The following is a 17951-nucleotide window of genomic DNA, read 5'->3' as shown; positions in this document are numbered from 1 at the left end:
CCCGCGATGTGATGACGTCACATCACGCCTACAATATGTGTATGAGGGAGAGAGCTGCGAGGGAACGAGGGAAGGTGAGTGTGTGTGTGTGTTAGAGAACAGCATGACACTGGGGCAGATGGAGGGGGGAGAACGGCATTACACTGGGGCAGATGGAGGGGGGAGAACAGCATGACACTGGGGCAGATGGAGGGGGGGAGAACAGCATGACACTGGGGCAGATGGAGGGGGGATAACGGCATGACACTGGGGCAGATGGAGGGGGGGAGAACAGCATGACACTGGGGCAAATGAAGGGGGGGAGAACGGCATGACACTGGGGCAGATGAAGGGGGGAGAATGGCATGACACTGGGGCAGATGGAGGGGGGAGAACGGCATGACACTGGGGCAGATGGAGGGGGAAAACGGCATGACACTGGGGCAGATGGAGGGGGGAGAACGGCATGACACTGGGGCAGATGGAGGGGGGAGAACAGCATGACACTGGGGCAGATGGAGGGGGGATAACGGCATGACACTGGGGCAGATGGAGGGGGGAGAACAGCATGACACTGGGGCAAATGAAGGGGGGGAGAACGGCATGACACTGGGGCAGATGAAGGGCGGAGAATGGCATGACAGTGGGGCAGATGAAGGGGGGAGAACGGCATGACACTGGGGCAGATGGAGGGGGGAGAACGGCATGACACTGGGGCAGATGAAGGGGCAGAGAACGTCATGACACTGGGGCAAATGAAGGGGGGAGAACGGCATGACACTGGGACAAATGAAGGGAGAGAGAACGGCATGACACTGGGGCAGATGAAGGGGGGAGAATGGCATGACACAGGGGCAGATGAAGGGAGAGAGAACAGTATGACACTGGGGCAGATGGAGGGGGGAGAACTGCATGACACTGGGGCAGATGGAGGGTGGAGAACAACATAACACTGGGGCAGATGAAGGGGGGAGAACGGCATGACACTGAGGCAGATGAAGGGGGGAGAATGGCATGACACTGGGGCAGATGAAGGGGGGGAGAACGGCATGACATTGGGCTAGATGAAGGGGGGAGAACGGCATGACACAGGGGCAGATGAAGGGGGAGAGAACAGTATGACACTGGGGCAGATGGAGGGGGGAGAACTGCATGACACTGGGGCAGATGGAGGGTGGAGAACAACATAACACTGGGGCAGATGAAGGGGGGAGAACGGCATGACACTGAGGCAGATGAAGGGGGGAGAATGGCATGACACTGGGGCAGATGAAGGGGGGAAGAACGGCATGACATTGGGCTAGATGAAGGGGGGGAGAACGGCATGACACTGGGGCAGATGAAGGGGGAGAACGGCATGACACTGGGGCAGAGACGGGGGGGGACATGAAACTGTGGGCAGATAAAGGGGGAGAATGGCATGAAACTGGGGACAGATATAGAGGGGGGGACATGAAACTAAGGGTGACTGTAGGAGGATTATACTGTCTGGAATCACATGAAAAATGAATGAGAATGGGTGGAGTCAACATAAAAGTGGGCGGGGCCTAACTTGCGGCGCTGCGCGCGCCGCGCATTTTATTCCCTCTTTCTAGTCTTCAACAGTTGGGAAATACAGGTTAGAAGTGCGAGACCCGCAGTAAGTAGGGCCCCGCCAAAGTCAATTGCCCAGGGCCCCCACAAACTCTGGATCCGCCACTGGTCTCAATACAGTTTATAACAAACCTTTAATATAAAACAAACCCCACATTTTAATGATGATTCACATCTGCAGTGTGGCTTCTGTTCTAAATGTAAACTAGGTCATAATAGTGCTGATTAGAGATGAGCGAGTAGTACTCGATCGAGTAGGTGTTCGATCGAATACTACGGTATTCGAAATACTCGTACTCGATCGAGTACTACTAGCAGTTCGAAGTTAAGATTCGATGCAGAATCAGCGTTGATTGGCAGAATGCTATACATTGCCAATCAACGCTGGTTCTTCTCTTACCTTTAGAAGTCTTCCCCTTGCGCAGCATCCGGTGTCCTCTTCCGGCTCTGAATTCACTCTGCTGGGCATCGGGCCTGGGCAGAGTCAACTGCACATGTCCGCTTGTAGTGCGGGCATGTGCAGTCGGCTCTGCCCAGGCCCGATGCCTAGCTGAGTGAATTCAAGGCCGGAAGAAGAAGCCGGGACGCTGCTCAGGGAGAAGACTGCTTGGAGGATCCAGCCCGACCCTCACTCATGGACTTGGTAAGTAGAATTTGATCGAATGTTGCCTACCCCTGAAACGAGCATTTCCTCCCATAGATTATAATGGGGTTCGAAACCCGTTCGAACAGTCGAACAGCGTGCGGCTGTTCGAATCGGATTTCGAACCCCGAACATTCTAGTGTTCGCTCATCTCTAGTGCTGATCTTTTCTTATTTTCTCATGACAGACACAACCTTTACCTAATAGATCAGAGTGACATACAATATGTGCAATGTGTTTGTTGAGTTTTATAATTTTATGCCTTTACATTGGACATTTGTTATAATAATTTATCATTACAACTACAGACACACTCACTATACACTATACTATACACTATATTAGATATCTGTGTAACAAAGATGATGAAGTCCCAGGGCAAAAGAAATAGAGTTATCTATAGGGTTATTATCTGCTGTTGACTTCTGCAAAGAACTGCTGCATACAACCTCAGAAATATATATATATATATATATATATATATATATATATATATATATATATATACACTCACCGGCCACTTTATTAGGTACACCTGTCCAACTGCTCGTTAACACTTAATTTCTAATCAGCCAATCACATGGCGGCAACTCAGTGCATTTAGGCATGTAGACATGGTCAAGACAATCTCCTGCAGTTCAAAAAGAGCATCAGTATGGGGAAGAAAGGTGATTTGAGTGCCTTTGAACGTGGCATGGTTGTTGGTGCCAGAAGGGCTGGTCTGAGTATTTCAGAAACTGCTGATCTACTGGGATTTTCACGCACAACCATCTCTAAGGTTTACAGAGAATGGTCCGAAAAAGAAAAAACATCCAGTGAGTGGCAGTTCTGTGGGCGGAAATGCGTTGTTGATGCCAGAGGTCAGAGGAGAATGGCCAGACTGGTTCGAGCTGATAGAAAGGCAACAGTGACTCAAATAGCCACCCGTTACAACCAAGGTAGCCAGAAGAGCATCTCTGAATGCACAGTACGTCGAACTTTGAGGCAGATGGGCTACAGCAGCAGAAGACCACACCGGGTGCCACTCCTTTCAGCTAAGAACAGGAAACTGAGGCTACAATTTGCACAAGCTCATCGAAATTGGACAATTGAAGATTGGAAAAACGTTGCCTGGTCTGATGAGTCTCGATTTCTGCTGCGACATTCGGATGGTAGGGTCAGAATTTGGCGTCAACAACATGAAAGCATGGATCCATCCTGCCTTGTATGAACTGTTCAGGCTGGTGGTGGTGGTGTCATGGTGTGGGGAATATTTTCTTGGCACTCTTTGGGCCCCTTGGTACCAATTGAGCATCGTTGCAACGCCAAAGCCTACCTGAGTATTGTTGCTGACCATGTCCATCCCTTTATGACCACAATGTACCCAACATCTGATGGCTACTTTCAGCAGGATAATGCGCCATGTCATAAAGCTGGAATCATCTCAGACTGGTTTCTTGAACATGACAATGAGTTCACTGTACTCCAATGGCCTCCACAGTCACCAGATCTCAATCCAATAGAGCATCTTTGGGATGTGGTGGAACGGGAGATTCGCATCATGGATGTGCAACTTGCACTATTGGTGACTGGCTAAATACTTTTTTGCCCCACTGATATATATATATATATATATATATATATATATATATATATATATATATATATATATATTCTGTAGGGCATGTAACACAAGTATAATTTCCATTATAACATACTATACGTTTTTCACTTATCTTTAGTCCCCTGTGCAGCTGCTTGAGTGTTCTATAATAACTCAAGGTCTCTGATAGAGGGTTAAAAAGGAATTATAAACATGAATGTCAGATAACAAGCTGTCATCTGATTGGTGGTTTGATAGTATATAAGCCTGACAAATGTATTGCAATGCCACAGTCCCACAGTGAATCACAATGGCATTCCTTTGGCTTCTTTCGTGCCTTGCCCTGCTTGGGGGCACTCTTGGTAAGTTGGATAATACCATTACTATAACATTTTATTATCCATAGGAACTTCTCAGAGAAAAAAAAAATATTTTTTTTATTTTTAGGCTGTGGTGTGCCAAGTATTAGGCCTGTTGTTACCGGTTATGCCAGAATTGTGAATGGTGAGAATGCAGTATCTGGATCCTGGCCATGGCAAGTGTCACTCCAGGTACTGTAAAAGCTGTCAACATATTTTAATCTGCTCTATACTTTTAGTGCACCTTTACTTCCATGGTGCTGTACATTTGAGAGTTTGCATACAATACACAAAATAGACAAAACAAGTACAATACTAACAGTGACCCAGTGGTACAGTGGGATAGAGGGCTCTACCCACAAAGGCTAACAATCTATGAGGGAAGTAGATAGAGACAGTAGGTGAGGGTAAGGGCTGATCAGATGGTGGTGTGGTAGCAGTAGAGTTATTGATGGTTGTAGCCCTTCCTGAACATGTGAGTCTTCAGGGTCCTCTTGAAACTTGTGATTGTGGGGGACCAGTGGACAATGACAAGTACGAGTGATCTCAAACATGGTCTAATCCTGACAGATCATTTTGACTTATAGTTGTTGTATTTCAAGTTTCCTTCAAATTTCTAGTGTTTCTGACAGAAATAATAATACTACAGACAACACAGTTGCTGCCTAAACACCAGAACAGTGACAGAAACAATACAGAAGCTTACTGTAATAAAAGGTTAAAAACCATCAAACTATAAATAATAATTCTGATAGATTACTTAAAGACAGATTTACTTTTCCTGTTTTGCTTTTTTTGCGAGATTGCCTCAAAGGGGTTGTCCAGGAAAAACAGTTTTTTTCTCTGGAGGACAGGAAAGGTGTAAAAAAAAATAAAAAATCATACACACTTGTTCCTGGTGATTTGGTGTTCTTCGCCATTCTCCAGTCTAACGGTACCCCAGGACTTGCGCTAGTGAGTATCCACGCTACATGTGCCCGCGGATCCCAATCAGGGGTCAGGGGATCACATGTGGTGAGGACTTCCGCTGGAACAATCCCTAGGGCGGTGCAGAACCAGACACCGGCCTGGGATACTGGAGCACCAGGGACAGATGAGTATGATTTCTGGTGGCTAAACAGCTAGGACATACAGTACAAGTGTAATGGATTGGATTGAGGCTGGGGCCTCAAGATGGAAACAAAATTGCAGCATGTCAATTATACCTACAGAAAGACTAGCATTTTCTCATCTAGTCATAATAGGGACAGAAAGTCTGCAGAGGGGAATTGGTGTACCTAAGGTGTAAGACAGACATGAAAAGTGGATGTTTTTTTAAAAACCATTTTGCACCTCGGTCATATGAAAGTAGCCTTAGTGTGTGAGAGTAGCCTTAGCGGTTATCTATTCAGCTAGGAGTCCCTGCCTCCCGACATATTGTTCCCATCCTGTAATTGGCTTAAACTTAGTTGAGTGAATGCACCCTTACCCAACAGAGATGTGGAAGCCAAGCTTTTCATGGGAGAAAACCCACCAACATAACAGAGCTGAAGCTGTTTTGTACAGAGGAATGGGCTAAACTTTCTCCAGGCTTATGTGTAATACTAATCAATGATTACCGAAACAGGGTCACATTAGATACTAAAAGTAAATGTTCACATATATTTTTTTGTCAATCACAGATATGTAATATCGGATCTAAGGCCAGGTTCACACGGAGTTACGTGCCGCGAGATTTGGCACGTAGACGCCGCGTGACCCTTTGCGTGCCGTACACGCTCCCATTCATTTCAATGGGAGCGGGGAGCGTATGCGCCGCGCTAGTTTGCGGCCGTGAATAAATGCACGGCCGCAAACTAGCGCGGCGCATACGCTCCCCGCTCCCATTGAAATGAATGGGAGCGTGTACGGCACGCAAAGGGTCACGCGGCGTCTACGTGCCAAATCTCGCGGCACGTAACTCCGTGTGAACCCGGCCTAAGAGTTTTAGTACTTGTGAAAATCTGATGTAGTTTTAGGTCAAATTTATGCAGAACTATAGATTAAATAAATTCTGAAGGGTTCCCAAATTTGATGCACCATTGTATATAGTACAGTACATTACACATCTTCCATGCATGCAATGTTCTGCCATGTCAAAATATTACATAAGAGCTTCTAATAATGTTAGCTAAAACCATAAAAATGTAGTTTTCAAACGGTAATAAATGCAATATAGTGACTAGTATGGTTATACTCCACAGGACAACACTGGATTCCACTTCTGTGGTGGTTCCCTGATCAACAGTCTCTGGGTTGTCACTGCTGCTCACTGTGGCGTCACGTAAGTATGTGATAAAAAATGTGTTGCAGAGTGCAGTTGCAGAAGAAAGCTTCAGAGTAGATTATATGGGTTAATCTTCAGTTTACTTCTCAGAACATGAGGTAACATACATCATCATCTCTATACAGCAATATGGAGGAATACACTAGAAAGAACTACCATAGATAGATGCAGCTATTTGAGATATAGACAAGTCTCCATAGCATTATCATTACATGTATTCAGCACATAACAATAATAACATCGCCATCTAGTGTCCGGAAGCTGTAAGTTCCTCCAACACAGTGTAATACAATAAGTCTATACAGTCCTATGAAAAAGTTTTGGCACCCCTATTAATCTTAATCATTTTTTGTTCTAAATATTTTGGTGTTTGCAACAGCCATTTCAGTTTGATATATCTAATAACTGATGGACACAGTAATATTTCAGGATTGAAATGAGGTTTATTGTACTAACAGAAAATGTGCAATATGCATTAAACCAAAATTTGACCGGTGCAAAAGTATGGGCACCCTTATCATTTTATTGATTTGAATTCCCCTAACTACTTTTTACTGACTTACTGAAGCACAAAATTGGTTTTGTAACCTCAGTGAGCTTTGAACTTCATAGCCAGATGTATCCAATCATAAGAAAAGGTATTTAAGGTGGCCAATTGCAAGTTGATCTCCTATTTGAATCTCCTCTGAAGAGTGGCATCATGGGCTACTCAAAACAACTCTCAAATGATCTGAAAACAAAGATTGTTCAACATAGTTGTTCAGGGGAAGGATACAAAAAGTTGTCTCAGAGATTTAACCTGTCAGTTTCCACTGTGAGGAGCATAGTAAGGAAATGGAAGACCACAGGGACAGTTCTTGTTAAGCCCAGAAGTGGCAGGCCAAGAAAAATATCAGAAAGGCAGAGAAGAAGAATGGTGAGAACAGTCAAGGACAATCCACAGACCACCTCCAAAGAGCTGCAGCATCATCTTGCTGCAGATGGTGTCACTGTGCATCGGTCAACTATACAGCGCACTTTGCACAAATAGAAGCTGTATGGGAGAGTGATGAGAAAGAAGCCGTTTCTGCACGTACGCCACAAATAGAGTTGCCTGAGGTATGAAAAAGCACATTTGGACAAGGCAGCTTCATTTTGGAAACAAAAATTGAGTTGTTTGGTTATAAAAAAAGGCGTTATGCATGGCGTCCAAAAAGAAACAGCATTCCAAGAAAAACACATGCTACCCACTGTAAAATTTGGTGGAGGTTCCATCATGCTTTGGGGCTGTGTGGCCAATGCCGGCATCGGGAATCTTGTTAAAGTTGAGAGTCGCATGGATTCCACTCAGTATCAGCAGATTCTTGAGAATAATGTTCAAGAATCAGTGACGAAGTTGAAGTTACGCCGGGGATGGATATTTCAGTAAGACAATGATCCAAAACACCGCTCCAAATCCTCAGGCATTCATGCAGAGGAACAATTACAATGTTCTGGAATGGCCATCCCAGTCCCCAGACCTGAATATCATTGAACATCTGTGGGATGATTTGAAGCGGGCTGTCCATGCTCGGCGACCATCTAACTTAACTGAACTTGAATTGTTTGTCCAAAATACCTTTATCCAGGATCCAGGAACTGATTAAAAGCTACAGGAAGCGACTAGAGGCTGTTATCTTTGCAAAAGGAGGATCTACTAAATATTAATGTCACTTTTCTGTTGAGGTGCCCATACTTTTGCACCGGTCAAATTTTGGTTTAATGCATATTGCACATTTTCTGTTAGTACAATAAACCTCATTTCAATCCTGAAATATTACTGTGTCCATCAGTTATTAGATATATCAAACTGAAATGGCTGTTATAAACACCAAAATATTTAGAACTAAAAATGATTAAGATTAATAGGGGTGCCCAAACTTTTTCATAGGACTGTATCTGTTGCATATATGTATATAACAACACCCTTTCTCAACAATAAAGACTTATTCAGTCAAACTTAATTTCTTCATCAGTTTCTGATGTCTTTCAGCATTCAATGCCTTAGTAAGAATATCGGCTGTCATATCTTCAGTTGGACAATATTCTAACTTCAGCATTCCTTGCTCCTGGTAATCCCTCAAAAAATGAAACTTTATATCAATGTGTTTTGTTCTTGGATTAACTCTTTCCGTCTGAGCAAGAACAATACAACCTTGATTGTCTTCATACAACTTTGTTGGTTCCAACAGTTGTTCTCCTAAGTCTGTCAGTAGTTGTCTCAACCATAAGACTTCTTGAGCTGCTTGTGCTGCGGCAACATACTCTGCTTCTGTTGTCGGCAGTGTCACTATTGATTGTTTTTTACTAGCCCAACTAATTGGTCCACCTGAGAGTAAGAAAATATAACCACTGGTAGATTTTCTATCAAGTGTATCTCCAGCCCAGTCTGCATCCACGTATCCAGTTAAAATGCATTTGTTACTTGCAGGTAGTTTTAGTTTAACATCGATAGTTCCTTTCAAGTAACGTATTACTCTCTTTACGGCATTCCAGTCCATTTTATTTGGTTTTGACACCTTTCTGCTCAAGATTCCTACTGCTGCTGCAATGTCTGGTCTTGTAACAGTTGCAAGATACAGTAATTTTCCCATTGCCTTTCTGTAGTGTTCGTTGTCTGGCAACATATTTTGTTCACTGTTCATCTCCTTCAGATAGTTGATTTCCATTGGAGACTTTATTGGTTTTGCATCTTTCAATCCAAATGTTTCGATGATGTCCTGAATCATGTGACTTTGGTTAAGAAGATAACTTCCATCTTCTTCTCTTTCTATTTGTATCCCTAGGTACTGTTTCACATTTGCTAAATCTTTGATCTCAAAGTGTTGATCCAGAATTTTCAGTATTTCTGTTACATCCCTTTCTTTTTCAAAACAAACTAAAATATCGTCCACATATATCAGTACATAGATCCATCTGTCTCCCAGTTTCTTTGTGTATAGACACGGATCTGCTTTACTTCTTTGAAAATGTTCATTTGTGAGCACTTCTGTGACTTTATCATTCCAGGCTTTAGCGGCTTGCTTTAAACCATACTTTTCTGTAGCTTACAAACCATGTTTGATTTTCTTTTATCTTTGTATCCTGGAGGTTGTTCCATGTAGATATCTTCTGCTAAATCTCCATTTAGGAACGCTGTCTTTACATCCAGATGTCTCAATTGCATTTGTTTTGTTGCTGCAACTGCAAACAAAGTTCTAATTGTAGTATGTTTGACGACTGGTGCAAAAACTTCATCATAGTCTTCTCCATATTTCTGAGTATAACCTTTAGCTACGAGTCTTGCTCGATATCGTTCAGCTGTGCCATCCGTTTGATATTTTACCTTAAAAAACCATTTACATCCTATAGTTTTTCTTCCTTCTGGTAATTCTGTCAGTGTCCAGGCCTTATTATCACGCATGGATTTCATTTCTGTTTCTGTTGCTTTTATCCATTTGTTAGCTTCTTCTTCTGAAAGTTTTGATATGTCTTCCCAAGATGTAGGTTCATATATCTTGTTTGTACTCGCCTTGTATGAAAGACGTACAGGTGGTTTTCCCTTGTTCTCTCTTATTGAACGTCTTGGTTCATTGTTTGCCTGTTCTTGTATCTCTTTACTTTCAGAGTTTTGATTCTCGGCAATTTCTACTTCTTTCTCATCAGATATTCCTGCATTGATATCACTGCTTTCGTCATTTCTCATTTCCAGTGATGTCATTACGTCATCATTTAGATCCTCAATGAATGTCACACTGTTACTCACTGTAACTCTGTCTGTCTTGGGATCTAAGATTCTGTATCCTTTGCAGTTTTCACAGTATCCAACAAATATTCCTTCTACGGCTCTGTTTTGAAGTTTGGATCGTTTCTCTTCTGGAATAAACACAAAGGCTTTACAACCAAAAACTCTTAAATGCTTCACACTTGGTTTATTACCTTGCCATAGCTCATATGGGGTCTTTTTCAGTTTCCTTGAAAAAAGTCTGTTTTGCAGATAAGTGGCCGTCATTGCTGCTTCACCCCAATATTTCTCTGGTAGTTTGGAATCTGTCAGCATACATCTTATCATTTCAGTCAAAGTTCTGTTTTTTCTTTCTGCTACCCCATTCTGCTCGGGTGTGTATGGAACAGTCTTTTGATGCTCTATTCCATTCTGTTTTAAGTAGTTTTCTATTTGGTGTCCTGTAAATTCACCTCCATTATCACTTCTAATGATGATTGGCTTCCTTCGAAACTTGTTACTCGACTTTGTCACATAGTCTTGTAATTTACTGAAAACTTCACTTTTGTTCTTTATCAAGTACGTGACTGTGTATCTTGAATAGTCATCTATGAAAGTCACCATGTATCTATTACCTCCTGATGTGGTCACTTTCATGGGTCCACATATGTCAGTATGTACCAAGTCAAGTGGTCTTTTGCTTCTTGTTTCACTTTCTTTAGACATTGACACTCTTGTAGCTTTTGATTTTATACAACATTCACATTTCATGGTCATTGAGCAATTAGATATTAATAGATCTTTTGTCAGATGTTTCTTCTGTAATGCCATTATACTTTCAGGATGTCGGTGTCCTAGACGTCTATGCCATACATGAATACAATTCTTGTGATCATGTGTACATAACTTCACCTGTTCCTGTACTGTGTCTAGATGATATAATTGTTCTCCTGCATTTACACTGACTATAACCTTGTCTCCTGCTAGGATTGTACACTTATCATCTTTGAATTTTACAGTAAGTCCTTTAGCTGTTAGACGTTTTTACGGATAACAACCCTCCTTCTAGTTCTGGAACATACAATACATCCTTTACTAGTACTTTTACATTATTTCCAGATTTATCAGAACAGATCAACATTCCTTGTCCAATACCTTCTGCTGTTATTCTGCTCCCATCTGCAAGATAAATGGCTTCCTTCTTATCTAAATCAAGCTCAGTAAAGAAACTTTTATTACTTGTCATGTGACTTGTTGCTCCTGAGTCAATAAACCAACTTGATGATGATGATGATGACTTTTTATCAGCTGCTTTAAACGTACCATTGCCGTGATCTGCATGTGAGTTAGAAATGGAGCTTTTCACTTTCTGTTTACTGTCTCTCTGTTGTAATTTTTGTTGTTCTGCTTTCCATATAGAACAATTTTTCTTTAAATGACCCTTTTTCTTACATCTGAAACACTCTCTTGTTTCTGTGTTGTGGCGCTTTTTATCTGTAACTTTAAGAGCATTCCCACTAACCTCTTCTGTGGATTCTCTTATTTGTTCTTTCCTTCTCTGGTATTCATCTATGAGTCTGGTCTTTACAAACTCTAGTGTGATCTCTGCTTCAGGTCTTGTTTCTAGAGCGTTTATTAGAGCAGTATATGAATCTGGTAAGCTGCATAATAATATCGCTGCTATATGACTTTCCTGAATATCTTCCCCAATAGATCTCAGCTGTGTTATCACTTCCATCATGGAGTATATGTGCTCATGCATGTCTTGCTCTGCACTTAATCTAATCTTGTACAGTTTCCTTAGCAGAAATAACTTGTGATTTAAGCTGGATCTTTCATGTAACTTTTTCAAAGCTTGCCACATTCCCATTGCTGTATTCTCATTTCTTATGTGAATGAGCTGATCATCCTCCACTAATAAGCTGATAGTAGCTCTAGCTTGTCTGTTTTTCTTCTCCCATGTCTGATCATTCTCATTGGGTCTATCTGTGGTGATTACCTCCCATAAATCATCCTTAGACAACAACATCTCCACTTTGAACTTCCATAACTGATAGTTCTCATTGTTCAGCTTAGCTACTGTAAGTCTGAGCTCTGAGCTGCTGTTCATCTTTAACTTATCTTACTTGGTTGTAGAGACTTGTTCTGGAGAATTCTTTTGCATTCACAGAGTCCTCTTGTCTTCTCTGCTAGTTGCTGGGTTTGGTTGCTGGGGTGTCTGGGTCCTGGGTCTGTCTGGATCCTGGGTTGTCTGGGTGCCTGGGTCTGTCTGGGTCCTGGGCCTGTCTGGGTCCTGTGTCTATCTGGGTTATCTGGGTGCCTGGGTCTCTCTGGGTGCCTGGGTTTATCTGGGTGCCTGGGAGCTGGGTACTGTGCCTGTGCCTGGGCCCATAACCTGTTGCAAAGTGCAGTCGCAGAAGAAAGCTTCAGAGTAGATTATATGGGTTAATCTTCAGTTTACTTCTCAGAACATGAGGTAACATACATCAGCATCTCTATACAGCAATATGGAGGAATACACTAGAAAGAACTACCATAGATAGATGCAGCTATTTGAGATATAGACAAGTCTCCATAGCATTATCATAGCACATAACAATAATAACATCGCCATCTAGTGTCCGGAAGCTGTAAGTTCCTCCAACGCAGTGTAATACAATAAGTCTATATCTGTTGCATATATGTATATACCAACAAAATGTACAGTGCAGCTCTTTGTAAATGCCAATGAGCTATGGAGAATACAGAATTGATAGATTTTTGTGTGCTGGGGTCCCAATAAGTGGCAATAACACCCTGCCAACTGTCACGCCATTATAGCATGCTAGATTTTAGTTATTATATAATGAAAGTGAGTATTACAGTATATACATTCAAATATGTATTCTCACATCATGTAAACTATTGATATGCAGAAAGCTAATTTACAGGAAACAATTACCATTCTGATGGAATGATTCTGATTTTGTAAAGTGTAATTTCCATATAGAAATAAGGGATCAATAAAACAAAATATTATTTATACATAAATATTAAGACTATATAGTTAACCATGTGAAACTGTCCTCATGCAATATGTTTGCCATTGGTGTAAAATTGATGACAGCCATCTAGCCATCTTATAAATCGTATAAATGTTCCTGAAGCAGCTAACATGCTTGCACATCTTTCACATACAGAACCTCCCACCGTGTAATTCTGGGTGAATACGACCGATCTTCCAATGCTGAGCCTATTCAAACTAAAACCATTTCTAGGGTAAGTAGAAACAATGGAAACGTCCTTCAAGACTGTTCATTTTGTCTTTTAAATGTCATTTTATAAGGTCCCATATTGCGGAAAAGCAATTTTTTGACTGGTACATTTTACAGTACCAGCAAAGTGAATTAGATTTTATTAATCTCTTCTACACATTGCAGAAAAAAAGCAGAATTTTAATAAACACATATATTTTTGAAAAACACTGCATGTTAATTTCAACTGTGGAATTGTGGGCGTTTTTCTTAGACATTTAATTGGAGAAGAAAAAATGCAGAGACAACTGCAGTAAAAACTGAAAAATGCTGTGGAAATAAAATGTTTTTTTCTGCAGTGTTTTTAGCTGCAATGTGGTATGTGGGACCTAAAGGTGGATATAGATTTTAGATTACTTAAGTGGCAAATTTTAGACTGTCTGCTATTGGTTGGTCGTACTGAAACGTACAACAGTTTGTCTCATAAAGCCAACCATCACCTTAAGTTTTTCAGAACCTAAATCTGTTGTGGTGGATTTTTTCTGCCGTCTGTCGGCTGTGATCTGATGTGTATGGGCTAGACTGACAGACGTGTGGGAGATTTTTGTATTGTGTGGGCATGTGTTTGTACTACTGTATTTGAACACGGCAACAAAGTGTTCGTCATTTGCTGCTTTTAGCACTTCATTAGCATTGAATGACTTTCTATCTTTTAATTTTCCAAGTAGGTCAATGGATTACCATCAGTGCGATGGAGAAGGTTTGGGATGATGTGCGTACTTACAGCACAGAGATCAGCAGGGAGCGTACATCATGAACCAACATGAAAAGTGTGGGCATTGTCCCAAACCTTCTCCATCACATAGGTTTCCCACCCTAATGGTAAGCCATTGACCTAACAGCCGCATGATTGCTGCAAGGGTGAAGTCTCTGCCACCGTAATTTCGGTTTTTGAACTCAATACTGGTTAGTTGTTGTGACTATTCACAACAACACAAGGTAATGAGCCAATCAGGCATTCTTACCTTAATATTTCCATATTATTTGAATTACTACCCTATATACCAGCTCGGTGTCTTCTCTCTTTTTGTGTTAATTTTCCAAGTGTCTGGGATATTCAAAAGGTTTGAGGTTGTTTGGGACATGTGTTTGGGATGGTTGGTTGTATGTTAATTTCAGATCCTATGTGTACGTTCAGTTTTAGTCTAAAGGCCGATTTTTTTTTTTAACAGGTCTTCAGACACCCCAACTACAGCTCCCTTACCATTGTAAATGATATCACTCTTCTGAAGCTCACCAGCGCTGCTACCTTTAACCAGCGTGTGGCTCCTGTGTGTCTCGCTGCCTCTAGTGATGTATTCAATGGAGGAGAGAGATGTGTAACCACTGGATGGGGCTACGTAAATGCTGCATGTAGGTTTTTACAATTATAGAAGTTATAGGTATATTGCAGTAATATGTATATTAATAATAATGTAGGTATATTGGAAATGTTGAGGCAGAATTATTAATATTTAATCATATCAATATCAAAAAGGGGTTTAGTGCATAACAACTTGTTTTTGACATGGGTTTTGATGCAGAAAATCTGTGGTGCAGTTTGACACATGCATGTGTCCATGTTATCAATGTGGTATTTTTTTTCAAGATATTTTCACACACCAGTTCTATAATTTTTAGATATTTGTAAAAGGATTTGTTATATATTAATGGACATAATAATATTTCTGTTGTTTGGTTCCGAATGGGGACTCAAAAGATGGAGATTCTGTGTACGAAAAAAGCGGTTATTTGCCAACACTTGTGGACCCCTAGACAGGACTGTGCAGGTTTTTTCTCTCCATCGACTTTAGACGGAATCTGTGATGAAGTCTCCTATGGAAACTCCGACACAGATGTGAACTTAGCATTAGACAAACTACCTAGACTTTAAAAGAAGAAAAAAGGATAAGACTAGCTATTATATTTCTGGCCTGTACCACCTTTTGCTGCAAAACATTACAAGGTGACAAACTGTAAAGAAGAGAAAAGAAAAAAAAAACAGTAAATGTAATCAATTATATTTCTGCAAAACATTTTGCATGAGTATTTATGTACTTTTTATTTCTAAGAAGACAAACATAAATGAAAAGATAATAGCATATAATAGAAAATAATTTTTTTCATTAAATTTCACTTTTGTTGATTTTTTTTTAAATCTTTTAATTTTGCTTAGCACAAATAACTCCAAGCAAACTGCAGCAGGTCGCTCTGCCTCTTCTGACCACTGCTGACTGTCAGAGATACTGGGGAACCAGAATCCAGAGCACCATGATCTGCGCTGGAGCATCTGGAGCCTCCTCCTGCATGGTAAGTTATACAATGCTGTTAAATCTCGTGCATACGACTTAAGAATAGCCATGTGATGCTCATTTTTCAGAACATTGAAATTTTACTTTTCAGATGAATAGTAAGTAAAAAAAAAATAGGACCTGTCCTATTTTTGGTTGTTTTCACAGTATGAAAGACTCAACACAAGTCAATGAATATGTTTTTAAGTTCATCAAAAAAGGATTTACATCCAAATGACAGCAGAACAAAGAAGTTTATCTGTTTTTAACGCATAGTTAAAAACGATTGACAAATGGAAAAAATGGTCAGACCACAGGGAAATGGATGAAAAATATAGGTTACATGATTGGAAAAAGAACGTTTAGAACAGATATAGGCTAGGTTTTTAAACTACACAACAGGTAGTTTAAGAATTATGATCCTTGATTTTACACTATGGATTGTCAGTACGTCTTCTTTGTATTCCCCACTGGTAGTATATTGGGGAACAATTCAGGCCCTAAGAGATTTATGGATGCCGCATTATGATGCCATATGACCTGGAGTCATTCTCTTGTGTACATGAGACCTCTTTCAAGGTTTTCTTGTCTCATACTTAGCATTTTGTTAAATTAATTCTGTAAAGATGATAGAACATGAATAGATATATAGTTTGCTCATACATTCATTTAATTGTTCTGTAGGGTGACTCCGGTGGACCTCTTGTATGCCAGAGAAATGGAGCTTGGACCTTGGTTGGTGTTGTGTCCTGGGGAAGTTCCTCCTGCTCTACTACTACTCCCGCTGTATATGCTCGTGTGACAGCTCTTAGATCCTGGTTGGACCAAACTGTTGCTGCTAACTAAATGTATCTCTATGAATATTGTTCATTAAAGTTACTACAACAAGATTGTATTTTGTAATGTAATGTTTTATAGTGTGTATTGCAAAGTAACATCTATATTAGTCTAAAAAAATGACAAGGGTAAACATAATATAGTTTACAGTATTTTATAATATACAGTAGATTTCGCTCTGTGACTATAAATTAATTTATATTAAATCAGCACTGTATAAGGCTAAGGCATTGTTAGCTAATGCTAAGGCATTCCATATTGTGAAAGTGAAGAATTTTTGGCCTATAAGGAAATGCAGCAGAAAAAATGCTGCATTACACAGTCCCAGCAAAGTAAATGAGATTTTATTAAATGGGCTATTCCCACACACATAGCCATATTTAGATCTGTAGACAATTAAAAGTTAATCATTTTGGAAATATGAATTATTAAAAACATAGCTGAGTTTAAAAAAATTCCTCTATCCATCTTAAGGCTCCATTCACACTGAGTAACGCTGGCGTTTTTTGTGCTTATTTTGGCACATAGCGCCGCGTTAACGCCGCGTATACGCCGCGTTAACGCCACGCTATTTTGCGGTGGCGTTGACCGGCATTAACGCGGCGCTACGCGGCGTTAACACGGCGCTATGTGCAAAAATAAGCACAAAAAACGCCAGCGTTACTCAGTGTGAATGCAGCCTTATGGTTCCAAGGTTTTGATTTGATCAATTGTCAAAGGATACATCCATGACTGCAGGATCCTTCTATGGCCTGAAACTTGTAAGAAAACCTGCCATGATTTCCTCATTGTGGATAGGTTATCAGGCAGTACATGATCAAATATACAACAGACAGCTAAATACAATATTGATCAGGTGCAGTTACAGAGATAAAGGGGTTCTCCAAGAAATAGATAAAAAACAAAAACTGATAATAAAATCAGGGTATCTGATATGTAGCTGCATCCTATTAGTAACTTGACAGGCTCAGTGAAAACCATACTTACATATACAAGCGTCTCTCCAATATAAACACGCGTCAAACATAAACAGACTTCAATAAGGTAATAGAGCAAACACAAAGTAACCTTACATTTAATAATTTACTACCTAAAGGGTTCAGTGCTATATATAAAAAGAAAAGCAGAATGACAAGCAAAGAACAGAATAATACTTAAGAGTCTTTGTATCCAGGAAGCTTGGAAAGAAAATATGGACAATTAGCTGGTTTCCAGATTTCACATAGTGGTAAAGTAGAACAATTTCGTATGGCTTCTGCTTAGCCATGCCTCTCTGCCAGGATACCTCCGCTTCTCCTACTTCTTCCGATGGAGGATGAACAACTCATCTTAATTTGGAAAAGATAATTATTTTGTTCTTGTAGAGTTG

General features: G+C 40.6%; 1 protein-coding gene across 1 annotated transcript; it reads left to right on the top strand.

Annotated features, from left to right (window-relative positions):
- The first annotated feature begins 4107 nt into the window (after nt 1-4107).
- LOC142213471 (chymotrypsinogen A-like) lies at nt 4108-16591 on the top strand. Its single transcript, XM_075281821.1, has 7 exons — nt 4108-4159; nt 4245-4348; nt 6379-6458; nt 13362-13440; nt 14648-14828; nt 15631-15764; nt 16430-16591. Exons 1-7 carry the CDS (start codon nt 4108-4110, stop codon nt 16589-16591), a joined length of 792 nt encoding a protein of 263 aa, XP_075137922.1.
- Nucleotides 16592-17951: the final 1360 nt, after the last annotated feature.

The sequence above is a fragment of the Leptodactylus fuscus genome, chromosome 7, assembly GCF_031893055.1.
Source record: "Leptodactylus fuscus isolate aLepFus1 chromosome 7, aLepFus1.hap2, whole genome shotgun sequence".
Classification (NCBI taxonomy): domain Eukaryota; kingdom Metazoa; phylum Chordata; class Amphibia; order Anura; family Leptodactylidae; genus Leptodactylus; species Leptodactylus fuscus.
Note: the sequence above shows the minus strand (reverse complement) of the source record. Positions and strands in the feature narration are given on the sequence as shown.

Excerpts from the sequence above, each read along its gene's own strand:
- LOC142213471 (XM_075281821.1), top strand. The coding sequence starts at position 4,108 with ATGGCATTCCTTTGGCTTCTTTCGTGCCTTGCCCTGCTTGGGGGCACT. Across the intron at positions 6,459-13,361 it reads GCTGCTCACTGTGGCGTCAC|AACCTCCCACCGTGTAATTC; the intron begins GTAAGTATGTGA and ends TTTCACATACAG. Across the intron at positions 13,441-14,647 it reads AAACTAAAACCATTTCTAGG|GTCTTCAGACACCCCAACTA; the intron begins GTAAGTAGAAAC and ends TTTTTTTAACAG.